The sequence below is a fragment of the Anomaloglossus baeobatrachus genome, chromosome 9 (assembly GCF_048569485.1).
Source record: "Anomaloglossus baeobatrachus isolate aAnoBae1 chromosome 9, aAnoBae1.hap1, whole genome shotgun sequence".
Taxonomy (NCBI): Eukaryota; Metazoa; Chordata; class Amphibia; order Anura; family Aromobatidae; genus Anomaloglossus; species Anomaloglossus baeobatrachus.
In genome coordinates, this window is record NC_134361.1 from 210,621,497 (window position 1) to 210,647,823 (window position 26,327).

The window sequence follows — 26,327 nt, forward strand, 5'->3', positions numbered from 1 at the left end:
TATCTAATCCTCTCCTGTGTGATACTGTCTGCTGAGCTGTGTATCTAATCCTCTCCTATGTGATACTGTCTGCTGAACTGTGTATCTAATCCTCTCCTGTGTGATACTGTCTGCTGAGCTGTGTATCTAATCCTCTCCTGTGTGATACTGTCTGCTGAGCTGTGTATCTAATCCTATCCTGTGTGATACTGTATGCTGAGCTGTGTATCTAATCCTATCCTGTGTGATACTGTCTGCTGAGCCGTGTATCTAATCCTATCCTGTGTGATATTGTCCGCTGAACTGTGTATCTAATCCTCTACTGTGTGATACTGTCTGCTGAGCTGTGTATCTAATCATCTACTGTGTGATACTGTCTGCTGAGCTGTGTATCTAATCCTCTACTGTGTGATAACGTCTGCTGAGCCGTGTATCTAATCCTATCTTGTGTGATACTGTCTGCTGAGCTGTGTATCTAATCCTCTACTGTGTGATACTGTCTGCTGAGCTGTGTATCTAATCCTATCCTGTGTGATGCTGTCTGCTGAGCTGTGTATCTAATCCTATCCTGTGTGATACTGTCTGCTGAGCCGTGTATCTAATCCTATCCTGTGTGATATTGTCCGCTGAACTGTGTATCTAATCCTCTACTGTGTGATACTGTCTGCTGAGCTGTGTATCTAATCATCTACTGTGTGATAACGTCTGCTGAGCCGTGTATCTAATCCTATCCTGTGTGATACTGTCTGCTGAGCTGTGTATCTAATCCTCTACTGTGTGATACTGTCTGCTGAGCTGTGTATCTAATCCCATCCTGTGTGATACTGTCTACTGAGCCGTGTATCTAATCCTCTCCTGTGTGATACTGTGGCTGAGCTGTGTATCTAATCTTATCCTGTGTGATACTGTCTGCTGAGCCGTGTATCTGCACTGTACCCACTCTCCATGCTGACCATTACCTATAGGTTCCCCATCTTTCAGCCATGTGATCTGCGGAGGGGGGAGACCGTCGACCTCACAGGACAGCACCATGGAGTTCCCAGTCATCAGCTGGACGGTCTCGTTCTGTGGATGGATGATGGATGCCGGCACTGCACGGAGAGGAATCGCAGGTATCAGAGGTGGCGTCACCGCCCGGAGACCTCACACAGTGGTGTCCCAGCCACACGCACTCACCCTGCACGGACACGGTGTAGCTCAGCTCCACCGCTCCGGCCACGTTGCTCATCTTACAGGTGTAAAGTCCTTTATCTGATGCCTGAGAAATAAGAAGCGATCAGAGCAGCAGCCACCAATGTCAACATCTCTACTAGACACGACCCTGCTGTGTGGTCAGGACTAGATCTGTGTGACACGACCCCCGCTGTGTGATCAGGACTAGATCTGTGTGACACGACCCCCGCTGTGTGATCAGGACTAGATCTGTGTGACACCACCCCCGGCTGTGTGGTCAGGACTAGATCTGTGTGACACGACCCCCGGCTGTGTGATCAGGACTAGATCTGTGTGACACGACCCCCGGCTGTGTGATCAGGACTAAATCTGTATGGCACGACCCCCGCTGTGTGATCAGGACTAGATCTGTGTGACACGACCCCCGCTGTGTGATCAGGACTAGATCTGTGTGACACGACCCCCGCTGTGTGATCAGGACTAGATCTGTGTGACACCACCCCCGGCTGTGTGGTCAGGACTAGATCTAGGTGACACAACCCCCGGCTGTGTGATCAGGACTAGATCTGTGTGACATGACCCCCGGCTGTGTGGTCAGGACTAGATCTGTGTGACACGACCCCCGGCTGTGTGGTCAGGACTAGATCTATGTGACACAACCCCCGGCTGTGTGATCAGGACTAGATCTGTGTGACATGACCCCCGGCTGTGTGATCAGGACTAGATCTGTGTGACACGACCCCCGGCTGTGTGATCAGGACTAGATCTGTGTGACACGATCCCCGGGTGTGTGGTCAGGACTAAATCTGTGTGACACGACACCCGGCTGTGTGATCAGGACTATATCTGTGTGACATGACCCCCGGCTGTGTGATCAGGACTAAATCTGTGTGACACGACCCCCGGCTGTGTGATCAGGACTAGATCTGTATGGCACGACCCCCCGCTGTGTGATCAGGACTAAATCTGTGTGACACGACCCCCGGCTGTGTGATCAGGACTAGATCTGTATGGCACGACCCCCCGCTGTGTGATCAGGACTAGATCTGTGTGACACTACCCCCGGCTGTGTGATCAGGACTAGATCTGTATGGCACGACCCCCCGCTGTGTGATCAGGACTAGATCTGTGTGACACGACCCCCGGCTGTGTGATCAGGACTAAATCTGTGTGACACCACCCCCGGCTGTGTGATCAGGACTAAATCTGTATGGCACAACCCCCCGCTGTGTGATCAGGACTAGATCTGTGTGACACTACCCCCGGCTGTGTGATCAGGACTAGATCTGTATGGCACGACCCCCCGCTGTGTGATCAGGACTAGATCTGTGTGACACGACCCCCGGCTGTGTGATCAGGACTAAATCTGTGTGACACCACCCCCGGCTGTGTGATCAGGACTAAATCTGTATGGCACAACCCCCCGCTGTGTGATCAGGACTAGATCTGTGTGACACAACTCCCCGGCTGTGTGATCAGGACTAGATCTATGTGACACTACCCCCGGCTGTGTGATCAGGACTAGATCTATGTGACACGACCCCCGGCTGTGTGATCAGGACTAGATCTGTGTGACACGACCCCCGGCTGTGTGATCAGGACTAGATCTGTGTGACACGACCCTTGGCTGTGTGATCAGGACTAGATCTGTGTGACACGACCCCCGGCTGTGTGATCAGGACTAAATCTGTGTGACACGATCCCCGGCTGTGTGGTCAGGACTAGATCTATGTGACACGACCCCCGGCTGTGTGATCAGGACTAGATCTGTGTGACACAACCCCAGGCTGTGTGATCAGGACTAAATCTGTGTGACACGACCCCCGGCTGTGTGATCAGGAGTAGATCTATGTGACACGACCCCCGGCTGTGTGATCAGGACTAGATCTGTGTGACACGACCCCCGGCTGTGTGGTCAGGACTAGATCTATGTGACACGACCCCCGGCTGTGTGATCAGGACTAGATCTGTGTGACACGACCCCCGGCTGTGTGATCAGGACTAAATCTGTGTGACACGATCCCCGGCTGTGTGGTCAGGACTAGATCTATGTGACACGACCCCCGGCTGTGTGATCAGGACTAGATCTGTGTGACACGACCCCCGGCTGTGTGATCAGGACTAAATCTGTGTGACACGACCCCCGGCTGTGTGATCAGGACTAGATCTATGTGACACGAGCCCCGGCTGTGTGATCAGGACTAGATCTGTGTGACACGACCCCCGATGTGTGGTCAGGACTAGATCTGTGTGACACCACCCCTGGCTGTGTGATCAGGACTAGATCTGTGTGACACGACCCCTGGCTGTGTGATCAGGACTAGATCTGTATGACATGACCCCTGGCTGTGTGATCAGGACTAAATCTGTGTGACACGATCCCCGGCTGTGTGGTCAGGACTAGATCTATGCGACACAACCCCCGGCTGTGTGATCAGGACTAGATCTATGTGACACGAGCCCCGGCTGTGTGATCAGGACTAGATCTGTGTGACACGACCCCCGGCTGTGTGGTCAGGACTAGATCTGTGTGACACCACCCCTGGCTGTGTGATCAGGACTAGATCTGTATGACACGACCCCTGGCTGTGTGATCAGGACTAAATCTGTGTGACACGATCCCCGGCTGTGTGGTCAGGACTAGATCTGTGTGACACGATCCCCGGCTGTGTGATCAGGACTAAATCTGTGTGACACGATCCCCGGCTGTGTGATCAGGACTAGATCTGTGTGACACGATCCCCGGCTGTGTGATCAGGACTAAATCTGTGTGACACGACCCCCGGCTGTGTGGTCAGGACTAGATCTGTGTGACACGATCCCCGGCTGTGTGATCAGGACTAAATCTGTGTGACACCACCCCCGGCTGTGTGATCAGGACTAGATCTATGTGACACGAGCCCCGGCTGTGTGGTCAGGACTAGATCTGTGTGACACGACCTCCGGCTGTGTGGTCAGGACTAGATATGTGTGACACGACCTCCGGCTGTGTGGTCAGGACTAGATCTGTGTGACATGACCCCCAGCTGTGTGATCAGGACAAGATCTATGTGACACCACCCCTGGCTGTGTGATCAGGACTAGATCTGTTTGACACGACCCCCGGATGTGTGATCAGGACTAGATCTGTGTGACACGACCCCCCCGACTGTGTGATCAGGACTAGATCTATGTGACACGACCCCCGGCTGTGTGATCAGGACCAGATCTGTGTGACACGACCCCCCGGCTGTGTGATCAGGACTAGATCTGTGTGACACGACCTCCGGCTGTGTGGTCAGGACTAGATCTGTGTGACACGACCCCCAGCTGTGTGGTCAGGACTAGATCTGTTTGACACGACCTCCGGCTGTGTGGTCAGGACTAGATCTGTGTGACACGACCCCCGGCTGTGTGCTCAGGACTAGATCTGTGTGACTCGACCCCGGCTGTGTGCTCAGGACTAGATCTGTGTGACTCGACCCCGGCTGTGTGGTCAGGACTAGATCTGTGTGACATGACCCCCGGCTGTGTGCTCAGGACTAGATCTGAGTGATTCAACGCCCCTGCTGTGTGCTCAGGACTAGATCTGTGTGACACGACCTCCGGCTGTGTGATCAGGACCAGATCTGTGGGACACGACCCCCCGGCTGTGTGATCAGGACTAGATCTGTGTGACACGACCCCTGGCTGTGTGATCAGGACTAGATCTATGTGACACCACCCCCGGCTGTGTGATCAGGACTAGATCTATGTGACACGACCCTCGGCTGTGTGATCAGGACTAGATCTGTGTGACACGACCCTCGGCTGTGTGATCAGGACTAGATCTGTGTGACACGACCCTCGGCTGTGTGATCAGGACTAGATCTGTGTGACACGACCCTCGGCTGTGTGGTCAGGACTAGATCTATGTGACATGACCCTCGGCTGTGTGATCAGGACTAGATCACAGTAATCCATATGACGAGGTGCAGAACGTACGGTTCATTGCCGGTTACCGGTATTATGTACAGATGTGAGACCTCTGACCTGCACGTCCCGGATCGTCAGCCTCTGTCCGTGGTCCTGGATGGAGACGCTGCCGCCCTCGTTGAGCGGTCGCCCGTTTTTATACCACGTGATTGTGGGCTCCAGGGCGGTGTCCGGCTCACACACTAATGTTAGCGTTCCTCCGAGGCGGAGGGTGGGCTCCTTGGACCCAGGTGGCGGCTCTCTGATTCTTGGAGGAGCTGGATATAATAAGACAAGGCACCAAGATTTACCCCAACCTCGTTAGTAAACGAGCAGATTTGGGGCACAATTTTTATACGGGGGCACAGCCGGGTATCACACGGACCCATCTGACTGGCGTTCCTTCATCTACACCCATTGCACTCACCCCCTGGCACCCACATACTTGGAGGATTAAAGGGCCCGCTGTCCCATATATGATAACCAGATCCACCGCCCGGCTGAGCTCGGTCACTTACCATGCACTGTGAGATGGACGCTCTTTTCTGCAGATCCGGCTGGATTCTCTACTTTGCATGTATAGATTCCCCGGTGTAAGGGCAGGACACGAGCAATCTGCAAGACCTGTCCCCCTGAATGATGAATGGCAGTATCAATATACAGAACGTCCCTGGTGGGGTGCATGATGGGGCACATCAGGAGCGGGCTGCATGTACCAGTATGGGGCAGTGATCGCCCCAATACTGGAACGGGTACTGACCCCCTGCAGAATGGGGAACACTGCGCCCGCTCAGTGCCCGGGTGTGTGAGTGCATGGCCGGTCTATAGTGTGTACCTGGCATTATCAGGAATCCTTTGCCCGGCTGCAGGCTCTGCCCGTCCTTGTACCAGGTCACCTCTGGGGACGGATGAGACTGGACGTCACACACCAGCGAGACGGAGCCGTGCAGGACGGCGCTCACATTGTCACTACTGGCTCCGAGGATTCTGGGAGGAACTAAAAAGACAAATAATATAAGGGATCCGGATCCAGCAAGTGGGGCGACACCGATGCCGGGAGCTGCAGGACAGCGGCATGTGCTCACCACTAGTGCCAAAACGTGAAGCTCATGGGCCCCAGGGATAATGCTCCAATGGGGCCCCCAGTGAGGCGACACCGATGCCGAGAGCTGCAGGACAGCGGCATGTGCTCACCACCGGTGCCAAAATATGAAGCTCATGGGCCCCAGTGATAACACTCCAATGGGGCCCCCAGTGAGGCGACACCGGGAGCTGCAGGACAGCGACATGTGCTCACCACCGGTGACGAAATGTGAAGCTCATGGGCCCCAATTCAAACGCCCCAATGGGGCCCCCAGTGAGGCGACACCAGGAGTTGCAGGACAGCGGCATGTTTCACCACCAGTGCTGAAATGTGAAGCTCATGGGCCCCAGTGATAATACTCCAATGGGGCCACCAGTGAGGCAACATCAGGAGCTGCAGGACAGCGGCATGTGCTCACCACCGGTGCCGAAACGTGAAGCTCATGGGCTCCAATGCAAACGCCCCAATGGGGCCCCAATTACTGCAAATTTTTAGCAATGCACTTTTTGGGCCCGCTGGACACCAGGGCCCGGGTGCGACTATTGCAGTTACAGCCCTGCTCACCATGAACCATTAATGTGAAGAGTCTCTCGGCAAACCCGGCTGGATTCTCGGCCACGCACACGTAGCTGTCTATGTCCGTCACCTGCACCGAGTGGATCTGTAAGGAAATACACGGCAGTGAGGTCCTAGGAACGGCCGAGAAGACAGACAAGCCATCTGTTAGTGCTGACAACCAGCCCGGACATCATGTGTGAGAGGTGTCAGCCGCACCCCGGAGCCCGGCCCTACCTGCAGCCTCCGCCCGTCCTCCAGGACCTCATACTGCTCCGCGGTGCTCAGGGTCCGGCCGTTCCTCAGCCATGTGATGGCCGGTGGGGGGACGCCGGCAGCGTCACAGTGTAACTCCGCCGTCTGGTTGGATATCACCGAGACCTCCTGTATTGGTCCGTCCACCTCTCCGAGCAACACGGGAGGCGCTGGAAAAGTCACATGGGACATGGAAGATGATGAGGATCCACGGACGGGCGCAGGATCGCCCCATCCTCACACTCAGTACTCACTCAGAACCGCCAGCTCATAATGCAATCGGTCGTCTCCGGCTTCGTTAGTCGCCTCGCATGTGTATTTCCCAGCATGCTCTGCATGAGCGGCGGGGATCTGCAGGATGCGGCCATCTGTAAAGGACAGGACGGGTTAGAGGGGTCCCCGCGGGCATAGTCCAGACCAGCTTTCTGGGAGGTGCAGTCTATTCTATGGGACCCCCAGCGATCAGCATTACGTGTTCAGATTCCCAGCAGCGCCCGCCACAGGGAAGGTGAAGCATTGCACCATACCAGAGAAGTAGAAACGGGGGGACCAATAATTACTTAAAAAGGGGTCTGGAAATGGGTTTCCTAAGGTGGAGGATCCGTTTAAGTCAGCGGCTAGGGCCATTTTCCCAAACCTCTTACCCAGCAGCACCAGGATCCCGTCAGCCTCGGGCACCGGCTTTCCGTCCTTGTACCAGGTCAGCGTCGGGGGCGGGATGGCGTTGGTGTCACAATATAGAGAGACGGGGTTGGAGGCGACGACCTCTCGATGTTCGGTGAGCTCCTCCTCCTCGTCCTCGCGGAACGCCAGCTCGAAGGCTGCGCTGGGGCCCCCCGGCCTGTGAAATATTGGGGGGACTAGAGGGGAAACAACACATTAGTGTAATATATGTAAACACCTATCATATGTAATATCCGCCTCCTGTCTCGTCTGTCCGTGCTCCATACTTTACACTGCAGCGCTGCTTGCTCGGTGAGCTGTTGTGTATGAGTACGAGCTCAGCAGTAAGTCAGTGACGAATTATAATCTGCCCCCCGGGGGGCACAGACCGAGGGCCGCGGCCTCAATAAGGGGGAGACTGGTAATAAAGATGGCCGACACGAACCCTGGACCTTCACTTGAAACTCTCTCTCGTCTTCTCCGGCGACATTTGTGGCCACGCACGTGTAGCGCCCGGAGTCGGTGACGCGGATCGGCTGGATCTGGAGCACGCGTCCGTCACCCAGGATCTGCATCGCTCCGTAGGCTTCCAGCGGCTGAAACGGAAAACCTCGTCATGTTCGATATTAAACCTGCGCCAAGATGGCGGCACACGTAAGACGTCTCACCTGCCCGTCCTTGTACCAGCGCACCGTGGGCCTCGGCACCGCCCGCGACTCGCACTGGAGGGTCAGGGTGCTGTTCACCTTGGTCTTCACCTCCTTCGTGCCGTGATTCTCCCCGGCGTCCCGCGTGATTTGGGGAGGAACTAAGGAAAGAGATCAGTCGGACATTTTTGCCCAGAATCCCATTTTTGAGAGCCGCTAAATATCCGGTAACTCTGCCCCCAGTTGTCTTAATGGAGCGCCGCGCCCGGTTATTAACGTTACTGCCACTGACGTGGAGCAGCGCAGACTTCACCAGCACCGCAATCATTGGGGTCTCATTCTGGGGCCCCATAAGGATCCCTGTGTCCAGATCCCCATTGACATCCGGAATGTCCCATTAAACATTTTATCCATAAACAATGGAAACAATGTAACAACTTACTGAAGACTGTCACTTCATAGTTGCGGACGGCTTCCCCGATCTCGTTGGTCACCAGGCATCGGTACTGACCGGCGTCTTCTTGCTGGGCGTTCACAATCTGCAGACCGTGGCCTCCTGGGGGCGGAAATACCAAAATACTACATGGAAAATGCCCTTCACTTTGATGTTATGTTCCGAGTGCTGATAACGGGGAGCGCGCCCCATTTATGTAACATGGATGAAGACAGTGGCGTTACTACTAGACTTTGATGGGCCCCGATGCAAAAATTTGGACCTGGACCCCCCCATCCCCACATGTTGGTCAGATGCATGTATGCACTTAGTATTCTAAATCCTATAAAGACATACATGTCGCCCTCCCCCATTATGTAGTAATGTCCCCCATCCTGTACTAATCTCCCCATACTGGGCTCATTCCTGGTAAATGTGTTCCCCATCCTAGTATATATGCTCTCAGTACTGGTATATATATCCCCATTCTGGTATATATGCCACCATCCTAGTAAATATCTCCCCCCCATCCTGGTATATACAGTCCCCTATCCTAGTATATGTGTTCCTCACTGGGCCCATCCTGGTATATACTATCCACAGCGTAATATATACTGTCCCCCTCCTGGTATATACTGTTTCCCTCCTGGATCCCTCCTGGTATATACTGTCCCCCATCCTCGTATATATGTTCCTCTTCTTGGCCCCTCCTGGTATATACTGTCTACAACCTGGTATATAGTGTCCCCCTCCTGGTATATACTGTCCCCTTCCTGGTAGATATATGTTCCTCTCCTGGGCCTATCCTGGTATATACTGTCTCCCTCTGCTTGGTATATATGTTCCTCTCCTGGGCCCCTCTGGTATACACTGTCCCCCTCCTGGGACCATCCTGGTATATACTGTTCTCCTCCTGGGCATCTCCTAGCATATACTGTCCCCATATACTGTCCCCCTCCTGGTTTATATGTTCCTCTCCTGGTATACATGCCCTCATCCTAGTATATATTTCCCCCTTATACTGGTATATACTCTCCCCCCATCCTGGTATATACTGTCCCCCATCCTGGTATATACTGTCCCCCTTCTGGTATATGCTGTCCCCCTCCTTGTATATATGTTCCTCTTCTGGGCTCCTCCTGGTATATATTGTCCCCTTTCTGGTATATACCGTCCCCTTCCTGGTATATATGTTCCTCACCGGGCCCATCCTGGTATATACTGACCCTCTCCTGGTATATACTGACCCTCTCCTGGTATATACTGTCCCCCTCCTAGTATATACTGTACTCACCCTCCCCGCCTCCCACGACACATGGCGTTCTCTTCTATAGCTGTGGCCAGCAGCTTTCATCAGCGTCCGTGCCACGGCAACACATGACGTCATTGTCATGCGCCCCCTCAGTCACGGGGATGCCTCCAATAGCTGCCGGCTTCTGTTTTGCAGGCAGCATGTATTGCAGTAGAGGGACCTGATGGGTCTCTGCACCGCGATACATTTCAGCTGGATGCCTCAGACGCACATCCAGCTGAAGCTGGGGCCCCCTGACCCCTCGGGCCCGGTTGTGATCCTATCCTTGCGACCGCAATTGTTCCACCCCTGAATTCAGAACTGAAGCGCCGGCGTCATTACCTGGGATCATTCTCACATTGTCCGACTCTCGGAATGGTTGGCCATTTTTCAGCCAGGTGACCGTGGGTACCGGAAATCCCAGAGTTTCGCAGAGGAGCGACAGCGGGCTGTTCACAATGACGGTGACATCCTCGTCGGCTCCGTCATCCAGGCTTCCAGAAATGGTGGGGCTCACTGGGGGGCGCGTGAGGGGACGACAGAGTTAGGTAGAGTCGCAGGTACCTGGCCTCAGCCACAGACATGGAGGCGTAAACTCACCTAAAACAGTTAACACAAAATACTTGGTGGTCTCGGCCACGGGATTGATGGCCAGACAGGTGTAATGCCCCGCGGTGAAGACGCTGGCGGCCTCGATGAGCAGCTCGGACCCATCCGCTGAGATGTGGAGGCCGTCTCCTTGGTGGACCGGCTTGGAGTCTCTGAACCAGGAGATGCTGGGCACCGGGTGTCCTGATGGGGCAGAAATCAGTCCAGTGACCCCCCAAGTGTCTGCGCCCCCCCAGATACAAGTGACATGGACACGTGGATTTAGCTTCATTTGCGCCATTCTTTACTGACGGCTAAAAACTCTTAAACATAACCACGGTATTACCTGACGCTTTGCAGCGGAGACGTATGGGCTGCCCTTCTGCGACGCGGAAGTGTCTGTCGTCTTCATCATCTTCTATGGTCGGTGGGACTGGAAAAGACCGGAGACATCACTGGAGAGCAATTCCTGATAAGAAGGCGTCTTTAGAACTTTTCCTGCTGATTTCTTGCTCTGCAGCCATCGTTCTGTGGCCATCACCAGTTCCTCAGTCACTAGGCTCCATAGCCGGGCGCAGTATCTGCACTCGTCAGCATTGGGCCATCATCTTTTCCCTCCGCACACCATTATTGCCTCGCTTGGTGCGGTGAAGAACGTGACTCCCGGGGCTCGTAAAGACGCGTAGATGTCATACCTAAGATGTCGATGGTGAATTTCCTCCTGGCCTCTCCGGCTGCGTTAGATACCACACAGGCGTAGACTCCGCCATCTTCTCTTTGGGCATGTGACACATGGAGGACCCGACCTCCTGAGGAAAGATGGGTAATGCAGGTTTGCATGCAAATACACAGAAGTCGAGCCCCTTACACGGTGCAACGTCTACCACCATATACTAATATTTGCTGGATGGGGACAGTGTGACCCTAGACCCCTAGAGAAGGGCCATATCAAGACGCTCCATCACCCAGGCCCATGCTTAGCTCATTACCTAGGTCTATGGGTTGTTGGCGCTCTCCCCTTGCAGCCGGCACGAGCCCCCGGAGCTGTAATACCATCACCCCGGCACATGAGCCCCCGGAGCTGTACTATCATCACCCCGGCACATGAGCCCGCGGAGCTGTACTATCATCACCCCAGCACATGAGCCCCCAGAGCCGACCTATCATCACCCCGACACATGAGCCCCCAGAGCCGACCTATCATCACCCCGACACATGAGCCCCCAGAGCCGACCTATCATCACCCCGGCACATGAGCCCCCAGAGCCGACCTATCATCACCCCGACACATGAGGCCCCGGAGCTGCACTATCATCACTATAGCACATGAGCCCCCAGAGCTGTACTATCATCACCCCAGCAAATGAGCCCCCGGAGCTGTACTATCATCACCCCAGCACATGAGCCCCCGGAGCCGCCCTATCATCAACCCGGCACATGAGCTCCCGGAGCCGCCCTATCATCCCCCCAGCACATGAGCCCCAGGAGCTGTACTATCATCACCCCGCCACATGAGCCCCCCGTAGCTGTACTATCATCACCCCAGCACATGAGGCCCCGGAGTCGCCCTAGCATCACACCAGCACATGAGCCCCCGGAGTCGCCCTAACATCACCCCAGCACATGAGCCCCCGGAGCTATACTATCATCACCCCAGCACATGAGCCCCCGCAGCCGCCCTAGCATCACACCAGCAAATGAGCCCCCGGAGTCGCCCTAACATCACCCCAGCACATGAGCCCCCGGAGCTATACTAGCATCACTCCAGCACATGAGCCCCCGGAGCTATACTATCATCACCCCAGCACATGAGCCCCCGCAGCCGCCCTATCATCACCTCGGCACATGAGCCCCCCGGCATCGCCCCAGCATAAGAAGCCTTAGGAGCCATCTCTGGACTGGACGAGTGCCATAAATCAATGACCCCTTCACGGTGCAGCCCCCCGATCGTACCTGGGGACTTGTTACCTGACTGCAGGTGAGGATTCGCCTGTGGGGTGAGCGGGATGTTATTTCTGTACCACGTGATGGACGGCGGAGGGATCCCGTTGGCTTCACAGATGAGCGTGAAGGGGCCGTGCAGAGCGACGGACACGTTCTGGGGCTCCGACGGGACGTTTGCAATTTCAGGTGGAACTGGATGGAATATAAAGATGGCCGTCAGCTGGAGGACACGCACGGGGCGCACCAAATATCACTCCGCTCACCTTGCACCGCAAGGTCGTACTTCACATCCGTCTGTCCAGCCGCGTTCACTGCCACGCACACGTAGCGCCCGGAGTGAGGCGGCTGAGCGCGGGCGATGCTCAGCTGCTGACCTTTGTTCTTCAAGATCAAGTCTGCTCCGCTCCCTACTGGGAAGCCATCTTTGAGCCACGTCACCGATGGAGGGGGCTTCCCGCTGACCACACATTCTAGGGTGACCCGGCCGCCCCTTGTGGCGGATATCTGTCGGGGAACCTGGCTGTTCCCGGCTATTACTGGGAAAGCTGGGAGATATTAAGAAATCAGTGCAATTGGCGGAATGGTTCCCTATCATCCATCGCTCCGAGCTGGAGGAGAAATGTCCCCTGTCGCTTACCGTAGACCTCCAGGACGTAGTCCCGCTGGCTGCTGCCGGCCTCGTTGCTGCACACACAGCTGTACAACCCTTCATTGGACACGTGGACCCTGCCGATCTGCAGCAATCGCCCCCCGGCCGCAACCTGGGCACGTTCCTCATCCATAAGGGGGAACCCTGGAGAATGGCATTTTGCAGCGTTTTGGCCATTGCAGGTAACGCGGACACAATGTGTGCAGCGAGGCTTGTGCACTGACCGTTCTTCATCCAGGTGAGCACGGGCGGAGGAGACCCCTGACATTCACAGGTGAAGCTGACCGGCTGCCCCTCGATGACGGTAACAGGAGACTCCGGGGCCGCAGGAAAATGAGGAGGAACTACAGAGAAATATGGAGATATCACAGCGGATGAGGATCGTCCTGTACCCAGAGATCAATCATTCATCGATCGCCATTTACCCCAGATCACCACATTGTAATGCTTCTCCGAGCGACCGGCGTCATTGGAGGCTTCACACGTGTATCTCCCCGAATCCCGCAGCTGGGAGCGCTCAATCTGCGAGGAGAAGAGGCACAAGGTGGCACCAGGGTGAATACCGGCCAGATTAATGTATAGGACCGACACAGCGAGGCGAACACAGCGAGGCTGACACCACAGCGGGGCGAACACAGCGAGGCGAACACAGCGAGGCGAACACAGCGAGGCGAACACAGCGAGGCGAACACAGCGAGGCGGACACAGCGAGGTGACACAGCAAGGTGACACAGTGAGGCGACACAGCGAGGCGAACACAGCGAGGCGAACACAGCGAGGCTGACACCACAGCGCGGCGAACACAGCGAGGCGAACACAGCGAGGCGAACACAGCGAGGCGAACACAGCGAGGCGGACACAGCGAGGCGACACAGCGAGGCGGACACAGCGAGGTGACACAGCAAGGTGACACAGTGAGGCGACACAGCGAGGCAGACACAGCGAGGCAAACACAGTGAGGCGAACACAGCGAGGCGGCACAGCGAGGCGAACACAGCGAGGTGACACAGCGAGGCGAACACAGCGAGGCGAACACAGCGAGGCGACACAGCGAGGCGACACCACAGCAAGGCAGACACAGCAGAGACATGCACTGGCACAGTGCGCTGCTGAGCTGCGTATCCTGTGTGATACGGTCTGCTGAGCTGTGTATCTAATCCTCTCCTGTGTGATACTGTCTGCTGAGCCGTGTATCTAATCCTCTCCTGTGTGATACTGTCTCCTGAGCAGTGTATCTAATTGTATCCTGTGTGATACTGTCTGCTGAGCCGTGTATCTAATCCTATCCTGTGTGATACTGTCTCCTGAGCTGTGTATCTAATCCTATCCTGTGTGATAATGTCTGCTGAGCTGTGTATCTAATCCTATCCTGTGTGATACTGTCTGCTGAGCTGTGTATCTAATCCTATCCTGTGTGATACTGTCTGCTGAGCCGTGTATCTAATCCTCTCCTGTGTGATACTGTCTGCTGAGCCGTGTATCTAATCCTATCCTGTGTGATACTGTCTCCTGAGCTGTGTATCTAATCCTATCCTGTGTGATAATGTCTGCTGAGCTGTGTATCTAATCCTATCCTGTGTGATACTGTCTGCTGAGCTGTGTATCTAATCCTATCCTGTGTGATACTGTCTGCTGAGCCGTGTATCTAATCCTATCCTGTGTGATACTGTCTGCTGAGCCGTGTATCTAATCCTCTCCTGTGTGATACTGTCTGCTGAGCTGTGTATCTAATACTCTTCTGTGTGATACCGTCTCCTGAGCCATGTATCTAATCCTATCCAGTGTGAGACAGTCTGCTGAGCCGTGTATCTAATCTTATGGCGTGATCCTGTTACATTATTTGGCTCTAAACTCGCCGAGTGTCATGGCGGCCTGTGACGCTGTTCACACTGAAGACTCTGACACTTGCCTTCTCTGGTGATTCTGAGCTGCACAGATAGTCTCGGACGTCGGTCAGCTATGCTCTCAGTGATCGGCCTAACAGGAGTTATTTTCTGTTAATTTCTGACCTTTTGAATCACATGTTGTGGGAGACCTATCACAGTCACTCCCCACTTTTTTAAGGTGGTGGAGCCTGTCTTCCCATGCCGACTATAGCTTCTGCTAAACTGGTCCGTGTGCTGTTGTATCCTGCTGGTGATTGTATTACTTTGTGCTTGGAGTTCTTCTGGAATTCTTCCATTGTCTTGCTGTTTCCTCCCTGCTCTTATTTTCCTCCTGAGCTCTTTTTGTCTTATACTTCTGTGTGTGTGCCGTGAGATAGAGATTTGATTTCTCCTGTTTGTCTATTTCTGTTGGCTTTATCACTTCTGCTTCAGCCCTCCCCAGGGGCTCGGGGAGGGGGTACAAGATCAGGGCTGGTCAGGAGCAGGGCCGTGAAGGTGGCTCAGACATCCTCACCTTCAGAGGTAACACTGGGATTAGGGATAGCTAGTGTCCCCCACCCCGAGGGCCAGTCTCCTGCTCTCCACCCTCACCGTTACACTCCCAATCCTTACCTGCAGGTAGCGCCCGCTCTCAATGACTCGGACCCCAGGCCGTTTAGGCAGCGGCCGCCCGTCCTTGGTCCAGGTGATGGTCGGGGGTGGGATGGCGCTGCTCTCACACTCCAGGGTGACGGGTTGGTTAATGGTGGCAGAAGTGTTGAGCTCTTCTCCCAGGATGTTCGGGGGCACTGCACCGGGGAAATGAGACATAATGGCAGAAGTAAAAATGCTGAAAGTGACAGGTGGAGAATAAGACAGAAGTCTGACGCCTCCGCACTAGCTGTGTAACTGGACGGTGTGTGGTGCCCGGAGCGGTGTGGACGGTGTGTGGTGCCCGGAGCGGTGTGGACGGTGTGTGGTGCACGGAGCGGTGTGGACAGTGTGTGGTGCACGGAGCGGTGTGGATGGTGTGTCCTGCACGGAGCGGTGTGGATGGTGTGTGGTGCACGGAGCGGTGTGGACGGTGTGTGGTGCACGGAGCGGTGTGGATGGTGTGTGGTGCCCGGAGCAGTGTGGATGGTGTGTGGTGCCCGGAGCAGTGTGGATGGTGTGTGGTGCACGGAGCGGTGTGGATGGTGTGTGGTGCACGGAGCGTTGTGGATCATGTGTGGTGCCCGGAGCAGTGTGGATGGTGTGTGCTGCACGGAGCATTGTGGATGGTGTGTGGTGCACGGAGCGTTGTGGATCATGTGTGGTGCCCGGAGCGGTGTGGACGGTGTGTGGTGCCCGGAGCGGTGTGGACAGTGTGTGGTGCACGGAGCGGTGTGGATGGTGTGTGGTGCACGGAGCGTTGTGGATCATGTGTGGTGCCCGGAGCGGTGTGGATGGTGTGTGGTGCCCGGAGCGGTGTGGACGGTGTGTGGTGCCCGGAGCGGTGTGGACGCTGTGTGGTGCACTGAGCGTTGTGGATCATGTGTGGTGCCCGGAGCGGTGTGGATAGTGCGTGGTGCACAGAGCGTTGCGGATGGTGTGTGGTGCACGGAGCGTTGTGGACAGTGTGTGGTGCACGGAGCGGTGTGGATGGTGTGTGGTGCACGGAACGGTGTGGACAGTGTGTGGTGCACACAGCGGTGTGGATGGTGTGTGGTGCACGCAGCGGTGTGGACGGTGTGTGCTGCATGCAGCGGTGTGGACGGTGTGTGCTGCACGCAGCGGTGTGGATGGTGTGTGGTGCACGGAGCGGTGTGGACGGTGTGTGGTGCACGCAGCGGTGTTGACGGTGTGTGGTGCATGCAGCGGTGTGGACAGTATGTGGTGCACACAGCGGTGTGGACGGTGTGTGGTGCACGGAGCGGTGTGGACGGTGTGTGGTGCCCGGAGCGGTGTGGACGGTGTGTGGTGCACGGAGCGTTGTGGACAGTGTGTGGTGCACGGAGCGGTGTGGATGGTGTGTGGTGCACGCAGCGGTGTGGACGGTGTGTGGTGCACGGAGCGGTGTGGACGGTGTGTGGTGCACGGAGCGGTGTGGATGGTGTGTGGTGCACGGAGCGGTGTGGACAGTGTGTGCTGCACGCAGCGGTGTGGACGGTGTGTGCTGCACGCAGCGGTGTGGACGGTGTGTGGTGCACGGAGCGGTGTGGACGGTGTGTGGTGCACGCAGCGGTGTGGACGGTGTGTGGTGCACGCAGCGGTGTGGACGGTGTGTGGTGCACGCAGCGGTGTGGACGGTGTGTGGTGCACGCAGCGGTGTGGACGGTGTGTGGTGCACGCAGCGGTGTGGACGGTGTGTGGTGCACGGAGCGGTGTGGACGGTGTGTGGTGCACGGAGCGGTGTGGATGGTGTGTGGTGCACGGAGCGGTGTGGACGGTGTGTGCTGCACGCAGCGGTGTGGACGGTGTGTGCTGCACGCAGCGGTGTGGACGGTGTGTGGTGCACGGAGCGGTGTGGACGGTGTGTGGTGCACGCAGCGGTGTGGACGGTGTGTGGTGCACGCAGCGGTGTGGACGGTGTGTGGTGCACGCAGCGGTGTGGACGGTGTGTGGTGCACGCAGCGGTGTGGACGGTGTGTGGTGCACGCAGCGGTGTGGACGGTGTGTGGTGCACGGAGCGGTGTGGACGGTGTGTGGTGCACGCAGCGGTGTGGACGGTGTGTGGTGCACGGAGCGGTGTGGACGGTGTGTGGTGCACGGAGCCGTGTGGACAGTGTGTGGTGCACGCAGCGGTGTGGACGGTATGTGGTGCCCGGAGCGGTGTGGACGGTGTGTGGTGCACGCAGCGGTGTGGACGGTGTGTGGTGCACGCAGCGGTGTGGACGGTGTGTGGTGCACGCAGCGGTGTGGACGGTGTGTGGTGCACGGAGCGGTGTGGACAGTGTGTGGTGCACGCAGCGGTGTGGATGGTGTGTGGTGCACGGAGCGGTGTGGACGGTGTGTGGTGCACGGAGCGGTGTGGACAGTGTGTGCTGCATGCAGCGGTGTGGACAGTGTGTGCTGCATGCAGCGGTGTGGACAGTGTGTGCTGCATGCAGCGGTGTGGACAGTGTGTGGTGCCCGGAGCGGTGTGGACAGTGTGTGGTGCACGCAGCGGTGTGGACGGTATGTGGTGCCCAGAGCGGTGTGGACGGTGTGTGGTGCACGCAGCGGTGTGGACGGTGTGTGGTGCACGCAGCGGTGTGGACAGTGTGTGCTGCACGCAGCGGTGTGGACAGTGTGTGGTGCACGCAGCGGTGTGGACGGTGTGTGGTGCACGCAGCGGTGTGGACGGTGTGTGGTGCACGCAGCGGTGTGGACGGTGTGTGGTGCACGCAGCGGTGTGGACAGTGTGTGCTGCACGCAGCGGTGTGGACAGTGTGTGGTGCACGCAGCGGTGTGGACGGTGTGTGGTGCACGCAGCGGTGTGGACGGTGTGTGGTGCACGCAGCGGTGTGGACGGTGTGTGGTGCACGCAGCGGTGTGGATGCTCCGCACTTCTATCACATTGCATTAGTGCCTTACCTCTTGGATTGCTGATATAAAGCGCCCTAAGTCCTCAGTGTGACCCCACCTGCTTACCGTACACCTGCAGATCCGTGGCCCGGCTGTCCTCGCCTGCAGAATTCACAGCTACACAGGTGTACACCCCGGAGTCGGACACGTGGACGGCGGATATAGACAGGATCCTTCCCTGCTCCAAAATCTGAGGATAGAGAAAGCGCTGGAGGTCCTGATGGGGCAGAGGCAGCAGATACAGCCAATAATGCGCAGTGAGTATACAGTATATATGTGGGACCCCGGGGGGCTCCAGTGCTGACCTTCATTCCTGCGCGCGCCGTGGACACGGGGACTTGATCTTTCAGCCACATGCGGCTGGGCTGTGGGGACCCCGTGGCGTTACACTCCAGCCGGACCGGGTCATTCACCAGGGAGGCGGCCAGCTCGGTCAGGGACACGACCCTGGGGGGCACTACAGGAGACAAGTCATGGAGGACCCTCAAACCCAAACATGTGACCCCCAAGTAAAGCAGAAACTCAGCGCTCACCGTGCACCTCCAGGGTGTAGATCACCTCGGTGCGGCCCGCGGAGTTGGATGCCACGCAGACGTACTCTCCGGCCTCCGAGGAGCCCGCGCTCTCAATCTGTAGGGTCCGGCCCTCGTTCAGCAGGGTGATGCCAGGCACGGCCGAGAGCAGCGCCCCCCCTCTGTACCAGGACACCACTGCAAGGACACAACACCGGGGTCCTCGGATTACACAATATTCAAGACGTCCGAGATCACACGACGGGTACAAAGTCCGGGGACCGGAGAGATCCCTGCACACCCTCCTGTCACCAGATAATGGGGAACCCATGGATCGGAGAGATCTCCTGCACACCCTCCTGTCACCAGGTAAAGGAGTCCGGAGATCAGAGAGATCCCCTGCACACCCTCCTGTCACCAGATAATGGGGAACCCATGGATCGGAGAGATCCTGTGCACACCCTCCTGTCACCAGATGGAATCCAGGGATCGGAGAGATCCCCAGCACACCCTCCTGTCACCAGATAAAGGGGAACACATGGATCGGAGAGATTCCCTGCACACCCTCCTGTCACCAGGTAAAGAGGAATCCAGGGATTGGAGAGATCCCCAGCACACCCTCCTGTCACCAGATAAAGGGGAGTCCAGAGATCAGAGAGATCCCCTGCACACCCTCCTGTCACCAGGTAGAGGGGAATCCAGCGATCGGAGAGATCCCCTGCACACCCTCCTGTCACCAGATAAAGGGGAATCCAGGGATTGGAGAGATCCCCTGCACACCCTCCTGTCACCAGATAAAGGGGAACCCATGGATCGGAGAGATCCCCTGCACACCCTCCTGTCACCAGATAAAGGGGAATCCAGGGATTGGAGAGATCCCCTGCACACCCTCCTGTCACCAGATAAAGGGGAACTGATGGATTGGAGAGATCCCCTGCACACCCTCCTGTCACCAGATAAAGGGGAACACATGGATCGGAGAGATTCCCTGCACACCCTCCTGTCACCAGGTAGAGGGGAACCCATGGATCGGAGAGATCCCCTGCACACCCTCCTGTCACCAGATAAAGGGGAACTGATGGATTGGAGAGATCCCCTGCACACCCTCCTGTCACCAGATAAAGGGGAACACATGGATCGGAGAGATTCCCTGCACACCCTCCTGTCACCAGGTAGAGGGGAACCCATGGATCGGAGAGATCTCCTGCACACCCTCCTGTCACCAGGTAAAGGAGTCTGAAGATTGGAGAGATTCCCTGCACACCCTCCTGTCACCAGGTAAAGGGGAACCCATGGATCGGAGAGATCCCCTGCACACCCTCCTGTCACCAGGTAAAGGGGAACCCATGGATCGGAGAGATCTCCTGCACACCCTCCTGTCACCAGGTAAAGGAGTCTGAAGATTGGAGAGATCCCCTGCACACCCTCCTGTCACTTACCAGGTAAAGGGCTTCCTGATGCCAGACACTCCAATATGGCGGGGTGGGTCTCCACCACAGTATGGTTCACATCGGAGGGTTCGATATTAGGGGGCACTGAAATAATAGTGAGAGGTATACAGGACAAGGAACACTGCTGAGCTACTGTATCTCATCCTATCCCCTGTGATACGGTCTGCTCAGGCATATACCGTCCCATCCCATGTGATGTCGTATCCCATCCCATGTGGTGCCATATCCCGTCCCATCCTGCGTGGTGCCATATCCCGTCCCATCCTGCGTGGTGCCGTGTCCCGTCCCATCCCATGTGGTGCCATATCCCGTCCCATCCTGCGTGGTGCCATATCCCGTCCCATCCCATGTGGTGCCGTGTCCCGTCCCATCCCATGTGGTGCCGTGTCCCGTCCCATCCCATGTGGTGCCATATCCCGTCCCATCCTGCATGGTGCCATATCCAGTCCCATCCTGCGTGGTGCCATATCCAGTCCCATCCTGCGTGGTGCCATATCCCGTCCCATCCCGCGTGGTGCTGTGTCCCGTCCCATCCCATGTGGTGCTGTGTCCCGTCCCATCCCGCGTGGTGCCGTGTCCCGTCCCATCCCATGTGGTGCTGTGTCCCGTCCCATCCCACGTGGTGCCGTGTCCCGTCCCATGTGGTGCCATATCCCGTCCCATCCCGCGTGGTGCCGTGTCCCGTCCCATCCCATGTGGTGCCATATCCAGTCCCATCCTGCGTGGTGCTATATCTAGTCCCATCCCGCGTGGTGCCGTGTCCCGTCCCATCCCATGTGGTGCCATATCCCGTCCCATCCTGCGTGGTGCCATATCCCGTCCCATCCTGCGTGGTGCCATATCCCGTCCCATCCCGCGTGGTGCCGTGTCCCGTCCCATCCCGCGTGGTGCCATATCCCGTCCCATCCCGCGTGGTGCTGTGTCCCGTCCCATGTGGTGCTGTGTCCCATCCCATCCCGCGTGGTGCTGTGTCCCATCCCATCCCGCGTGGTGCTGTGTCCCGTCCCATCCCGCGTGGTGCCAGATCCTGTCCCACCCGGCGTGGTGCGGTATCGCTCACCCAGCACGCTCAGCAGCACGTCCTGCCTGCTCTCGCCGGCCCGGTTTGCAGCCACACAGGTGTAGACGCCTTCATCGTCGATGCTGAGATCCTGGATCTGTAGGAAGATGTCACAGAAGATACTGACGAGGACGTTTGTGATGGGACTATCCTCAGAGGATGATGGGAGCGGTGGTACAGGCTGACAGCAGAGGAGGTGATCGGACTAAGTATTCATCAATCCTGATCTGACACATAGTGGAGGGTCTTTCACTTCTGCTCCTCGGAGGCCATGTATCCTGAGGACCCTACAGTTGTGCTGCTCGGCCACCATTCTCGAGGCCATGTATCCTGAGGACCCCGCTGTCGTGCTGCCCGGCCGCCATTCTCGGGGGCCATGTATCCTGAGAACCCCGCTGTCGTGCTGCCCCGGCCGCCATTCTCGGGGGCCATGTATCCTGACAACCCCGCTGTCGTGCTGCCCGGCCGCCATTCTAGGGGGCCATGTATCCTGAGAACCCCGCTATCGTGCTGCCCGGCCGCCATTCTTGGGGGCCATGTATCCTGAGAACCCCGCTGTCGTGCTGCTCGGCCGCCATTCTCGGGGGCCATGTATCCTGAGAACCCCGCTGTCGTGCTGCCCGGCCGCCATTCTAGGGGGCCATGTATCCTGAGAACCCCGCTATCGTGCTGCCCGGCCGCCATTCTTGGGGGCCATGTATCCTGAGAACCCCGCTGTCGTGCTGCTCGGCCGCCATTCTCGGGGGCCATGTATCCTGAGAACCCCGCTGTCGTGCTGCCCAGCCGCCATTCTCGGGGGCCATGTATCCTGAGAACCCCACTGTCATGCTGCCCGACCACCAGGGGGCTTACCTGCAGTTGGGGTCCCTGTGCTCCCACCGGTCGCCCGTCCTTCCACCAGGTCACGGTCGGGGGTGGGGTGCCGGACCCCTCGCACTCCAGGGTCACAGGCTCTCGGAGATTTGCAGACACGCTGCTGCCCCCCGTGATGGTCACTAGGGGGAGCGCTGGAGAAAGAGATGACAATGACCAGACATTCACTGTAGATGGATATACTGGAGGTCTCGTAATTAGTGGGGTCCATGACCCGAGACCACCAGTAAGACTGCTGCATTATATTGGGAGGTCTTGCCTTGTACCAGCACATCCACCGCCGCCTCTGCCGCCCCGGCTTCACCGTCCGCCGTGCACACGTATCTCCCGCCATGTCCTGGCTGCACGGCATGGATGGCCACGGTTCTCCCGCTATCTAACACCTCCAGCCCGTCCTGATCTGTGAGCGGGTGGCCATTCCTCGACCACCTGCAGCACGGAAGAGCGCCATAATAAGGAGAAACAGCTGATAACAGGGAGCAATAGAGTAATGACTGCACAGACACGACGATCTTACCATAGTCTGGGTGCCGGGCGTCCGCTCACCGCACAGGACAGATCCAGGGCGTCATTTACCGTCACCGTCACCCGTCCTGAACCGTCGCCGATCTGCACCCTGGGAGGAACTGGGGAGACATAGTGACTGTCAGTGATTGTCAGCAGCGGTGATGGGGGTCCCCAATACACAGACTCTTACCGAGAACTTCCACAGAGTAGCGCAGGGTGGTCTCTCCGGCCAGGCTGACGGCCGCACACGTGTAGTCCCCCTCCGCGCTCTCTGTGACCGCCGCGACGTGCAGCGCCCGGCCGCCATCTTTAATCTGCAGACCGTCTCTCTCCGACAGCAGGAGTCCGTCTTTGAGCCAGGACAGGACCGGAGGGGGGTGACCGGTGGCCGAGCACTCCAGGTCCAAGGGACCACCCAATGTCGCCTTAATGGTGGCCGGGGTCGCTCCGGCTCCTTCTATATGAGGAGCGACTGAACCGAAAGGAAAAAACTGTAAGAAAAAAGTCTGCAGCTATTCCATAAACTTTATACTGCGACCTGTCAGTGAGAACTGCTCACAGCTGAGGGTTTGTTACAATGTATCAGCGGAGGGGATAGGAAACAGCCGTGCACTGCTGCGTTACAATGTATCAGCGGAGGGGATAGGAACGAGCCGTGCGCTGCTGCGTTACAATGTATCAGCGGAGGGGATAGGAAAGAGCCGTGTGCTGCTGCGTTACAATGTATCAGCGGAGGGGATAGGAAACAGCCGTGCACTGCTGCGTTACAATGTATCAGCGGAGGGGATAGGAAACAGCCGTGCGCTGCTGCGTTACAATGTATCAGCGGAGCGGATAGGAAAGAGCCGTGTGCTGCTGCGTTACAATGTATCAGCGGAGGGGATAGGAAAGAGCCGTGCGCTGCTGCATTACAATGTATCAGCGGAGGGGATAGGAAACAGCCGTGCACTGCTGCGTTACAATGTATCAGCGGAGGGGATAGGAAACAGCCGTGCGCTGCTGCGTTACAATGTATCAGCGGAGGGGATAGGAAACAGCCGTGTGCTGCTGCGTTACAATGTATCAGCGGAGGGGATAGGAAAGAGCCGTGCGCTGCTGCATTACAATGTATCAGCGGAGGGGATAGGAAAGAGCCGTGTGCTGCTGCGTTACAATGTATCAGCGGAGGGGATAGGAAACAGCCGTGTGCTGCTGCGTTACAATGTATCAGCGGAGGGGATAGGAAACAGCCGTGCGCTGCTGCATTACACTGTATCAGCGGAGGGGATAGGAAAGAGCCGTGCGCTGCTGCGTTACAATGTATCAGCGGAGGGGATAGGAAAGAGCCGTGCGCTGCTGCATTACAATGTATCAGCGGAGGGGATAGGAAAGAGCCGTGCGCTGCTGCGTTACAATGTATCAGCGGAGGGGATAGGAAAGAGCCGTGCGCTGCTGCATTACAATGTATCAGCGGAGGGGATAGGAAACAGCCGTGCGCTGCTGCGTTACAATGTATCAGCGGAGGGGATAGGAAACAGCCGTGCGCTGCTGCGTTACAATGTATCAGCGGAGGGGATAGGAAAGAGCCGTGCGCTGCTGCGTTACAATGTATCAGCGGAGGGGATAGGAAAGAGCCGTGTGCTGCTGCGTTACAATGTATCAGCGGAGGGGATAGGAAAGAGCCGTGCGCTGCTGCATTACACTGTATCAGCGGAGGGGATAGGAAACAGCCGTGTGCTGCTGCGTTACAATGTATCAGCGGAGGGGATAGGAAAGAGCCGTGCGCTGCTGCATTACAATGTATCAGCGGAGGGGATAGGAAAGAGCCGTGTGCTGCTGCGTTACAATGTATCAGCGGAGGGGATAGGAAAGAGCCGTGCGCTGCTGCGTTACAATGTATCAGCGGAGGGGATAGGAAAGAGCTGTGCGCTGCTGCGTTACAATGTATCAGCGGAGGGGATAGGAAACAGCTGTGCGCTGCTGCGTTACAATGTATCAGCGGAGGGGATAGGAAACAGCCGTGTGCTGCTGCGTTACAATGTATCAGCGGAGGGGATAGGAAAGAGCCGTGCACTGCTGCGTTACAATGTATCAGTGGAGGGGATAGGAAAGAGCCGTGCGCTGCTGCGTTACAATGTATCAGCGGAGGGGATAGGAAACAGCTGTGCGCTGCTGCGTTACAATGTATCAGCGGAGGGGATAGGAAGCAGCCATGCGCTGCTGCGTTACAATGTATCAGCGGGGGGGATAGGAAAGAGCCGTGCGCTGCTGCGTTACAATGTATCAGCGGGGGGGATAGGAAACAGCCGTGTGCTGCTGCGTTACAATGTATCAGCGGAGGGGATAGGAAAGAGCCGTGCGCTGCTGCGTTACAATGTATCAGCGGGGGGATAGGAAACAGCCGTGCGCTGCTGCGTTACAATGTATCAGCGGAGGGGATAGGAAAGAGCTGTGCGCTGCTGCGTTACAATGTATCAGCGGAGGGGATAGGAAACAGCCGTGCGCTGCTGCGTTACAATGTATCAGCGGAGGGGATAGGAAAGAGCCGTGCGCTGCTGCGTTACAATGTATCAGCGGAGGGGATAGGAAACAGCCGTGCGCTGCTGCGTTACAATGTACTATCAAAATGCGAGAGAAAGGGAAGCACAAAGGCGGCGTTCTGTGTCAGTGGTGCAGACGTGCTGTGCGGCTCATGATCCGGTGTCAGTGGTGCAGACGTGCTGTGCGGCTCATGATCCGGTGTCAGTGGTGCAGATGTGCTGTGTGGCTTATGATCCGGTGTCAGTGGTGCAGACGTGCTGTGCGGCTCATGATCCGGTGTCAGTGGTGCAGACGTGCTGTGCGGCTCATGATCCGGTGTCAGTGGTGCAGACGTGCTGTGCGGCTCATGATCCGGTGTCAGTGGTGCAGACGTGCTGTGTGGCTCATGATCCGGTGTCAGTGCTGCAGACGTGCTGTGCGGCTCATGATCCGGTGTCAGTGGTGCAGACGTGCTGTGCGGCTCATGATCCGGTGTCAGTGGTGCAGACGTGCTGTGCGGCTCATGATCCTGTGTCAGTGGTGCAGACGTGCTGTGCGGCTCATGATCCGGTGTCAGTGGTGCAGACGTGCTGTGCGGCTCATGATCCTGTGTCAGTGGTGCAGACGTGCTGTGCGGCTCATATTCCTGTGTCAGTGGTGCAGATGTGCTGTGTGGCTCATGATCCTGTGTCAGTGGTGCAGACGTGCTGTGTGGCTCATGATCCGGTGTCAGTGGTGCAGACGTGCTGTATGGCTTATGATACGGTGTCAGTGGTGCAGACGTGCTGTGCGGCTCATGATCCGGTGTCAGTGGTGCAGA

At 57.0% G+C, this 26,327-nt stretch overlaps 1 protein-coding gene across 1 annotated transcript in view; it reads right to left on the bottom strand.

Moving 5' to 3' along the window:
- Positions 1 to 26,327, bottom strand: part of HMCN2 (hemicentin 2) — a 181,402-nt gene that overhangs the window by 52,652 nt on the left and 102,423 nt on the right. The window contains exons 32-62 of the mRNA XM_075324357.1: positions 23,199 to 23,480; positions 23,019 to 23,127; positions 22,761 to 22,930; positions 22,481 to 22,635; positions 21,629 to 21,725; positions 20,557 to 20,652; positions 19,139 to 19,315; positions 18,911 to 19,062; positions 18,672 to 18,795; positions 15,693 to 15,868; positions 13,620 to 13,716; positions 13,419 to 13,538; positions 13,183 to 13,338; positions 12,809 to 13,090; positions 12,570 to 12,737; positions 11,297 to 11,410; positions 10,948 to 11,034; positions 10,614 to 10,805; positions 10,356 to 10,529; positions 8,732 to 8,845; positions 8,311 to 8,450; positions 8,088 to 8,238; positions 7,624 to 7,839; positions 7,234 to 7,347; positions 6,962 to 7,149; positions 6,734 to 6,830; positions 5,921 to 6,082; positions 5,604 to 5,717; positions 5,164 to 5,363; positions 1,156 to 1,237; positions 939 to 1,070 (exon numbers count right to left, since the gene is read on the bottom strand). Of these exons, the coding sequence (XP_075180472.1) occupies positions 939 to 1,070; positions 1,156 to 1,237; positions 5,164 to 5,363; positions 5,604 to 5,717; positions 5,921 to 6,082; positions 6,734 to 6,830; positions 6,962 to 7,149; positions 7,234 to 7,347; positions 7,624 to 7,839; positions 8,088 to 8,238; positions 8,311 to 8,450; positions 8,732 to 8,845; positions 10,356 to 10,529; positions 10,614 to 10,805; positions 10,948 to 11,034; positions 11,297 to 11,410; positions 12,570 to 12,737; positions 12,809 to 13,090; positions 13,183 to 13,338; positions 13,419 to 13,538; positions 13,620 to 13,716; positions 15,693 to 15,868; positions 18,672 to 18,795; positions 18,911 to 19,062; positions 19,139 to 19,315; positions 20,557 to 20,652; positions 21,629 to 21,725; positions 22,481 to 22,635; positions 22,761 to 22,930; positions 23,019 to 23,127; positions 23,199 to 23,480 (4,638 nt within the window). The remainder of the gene's footprint in view (positions 1 to 938; positions 1,071 to 1,155; positions 1,238 to 5,163; positions 5,364 to 5,603; positions 5,718 to 5,920; positions 6,083 to 6,733; positions 6,831 to 6,961; positions 7,150 to 7,233; positions 7,348 to 7,623; positions 7,840 to 8,087; positions 8,239 to 8,310; positions 8,451 to 8,731; positions 8,846 to 10,355; positions 10,530 to 10,613; positions 10,806 to 10,947; positions 11,035 to 11,296; positions 11,411 to 12,569; positions 12,738 to 12,808; positions 13,091 to 13,182; positions 13,339 to 13,418; positions 13,539 to 13,619; positions 13,717 to 15,692; positions 15,869 to 18,671; positions 18,796 to 18,910; positions 19,063 to 19,138; positions 19,316 to 20,556; positions 20,653 to 21,628; positions 21,726 to 22,480; positions 22,636 to 22,760; positions 22,931 to 23,018; positions 23,128 to 23,198; positions 23,481 to 26,327) is intronic.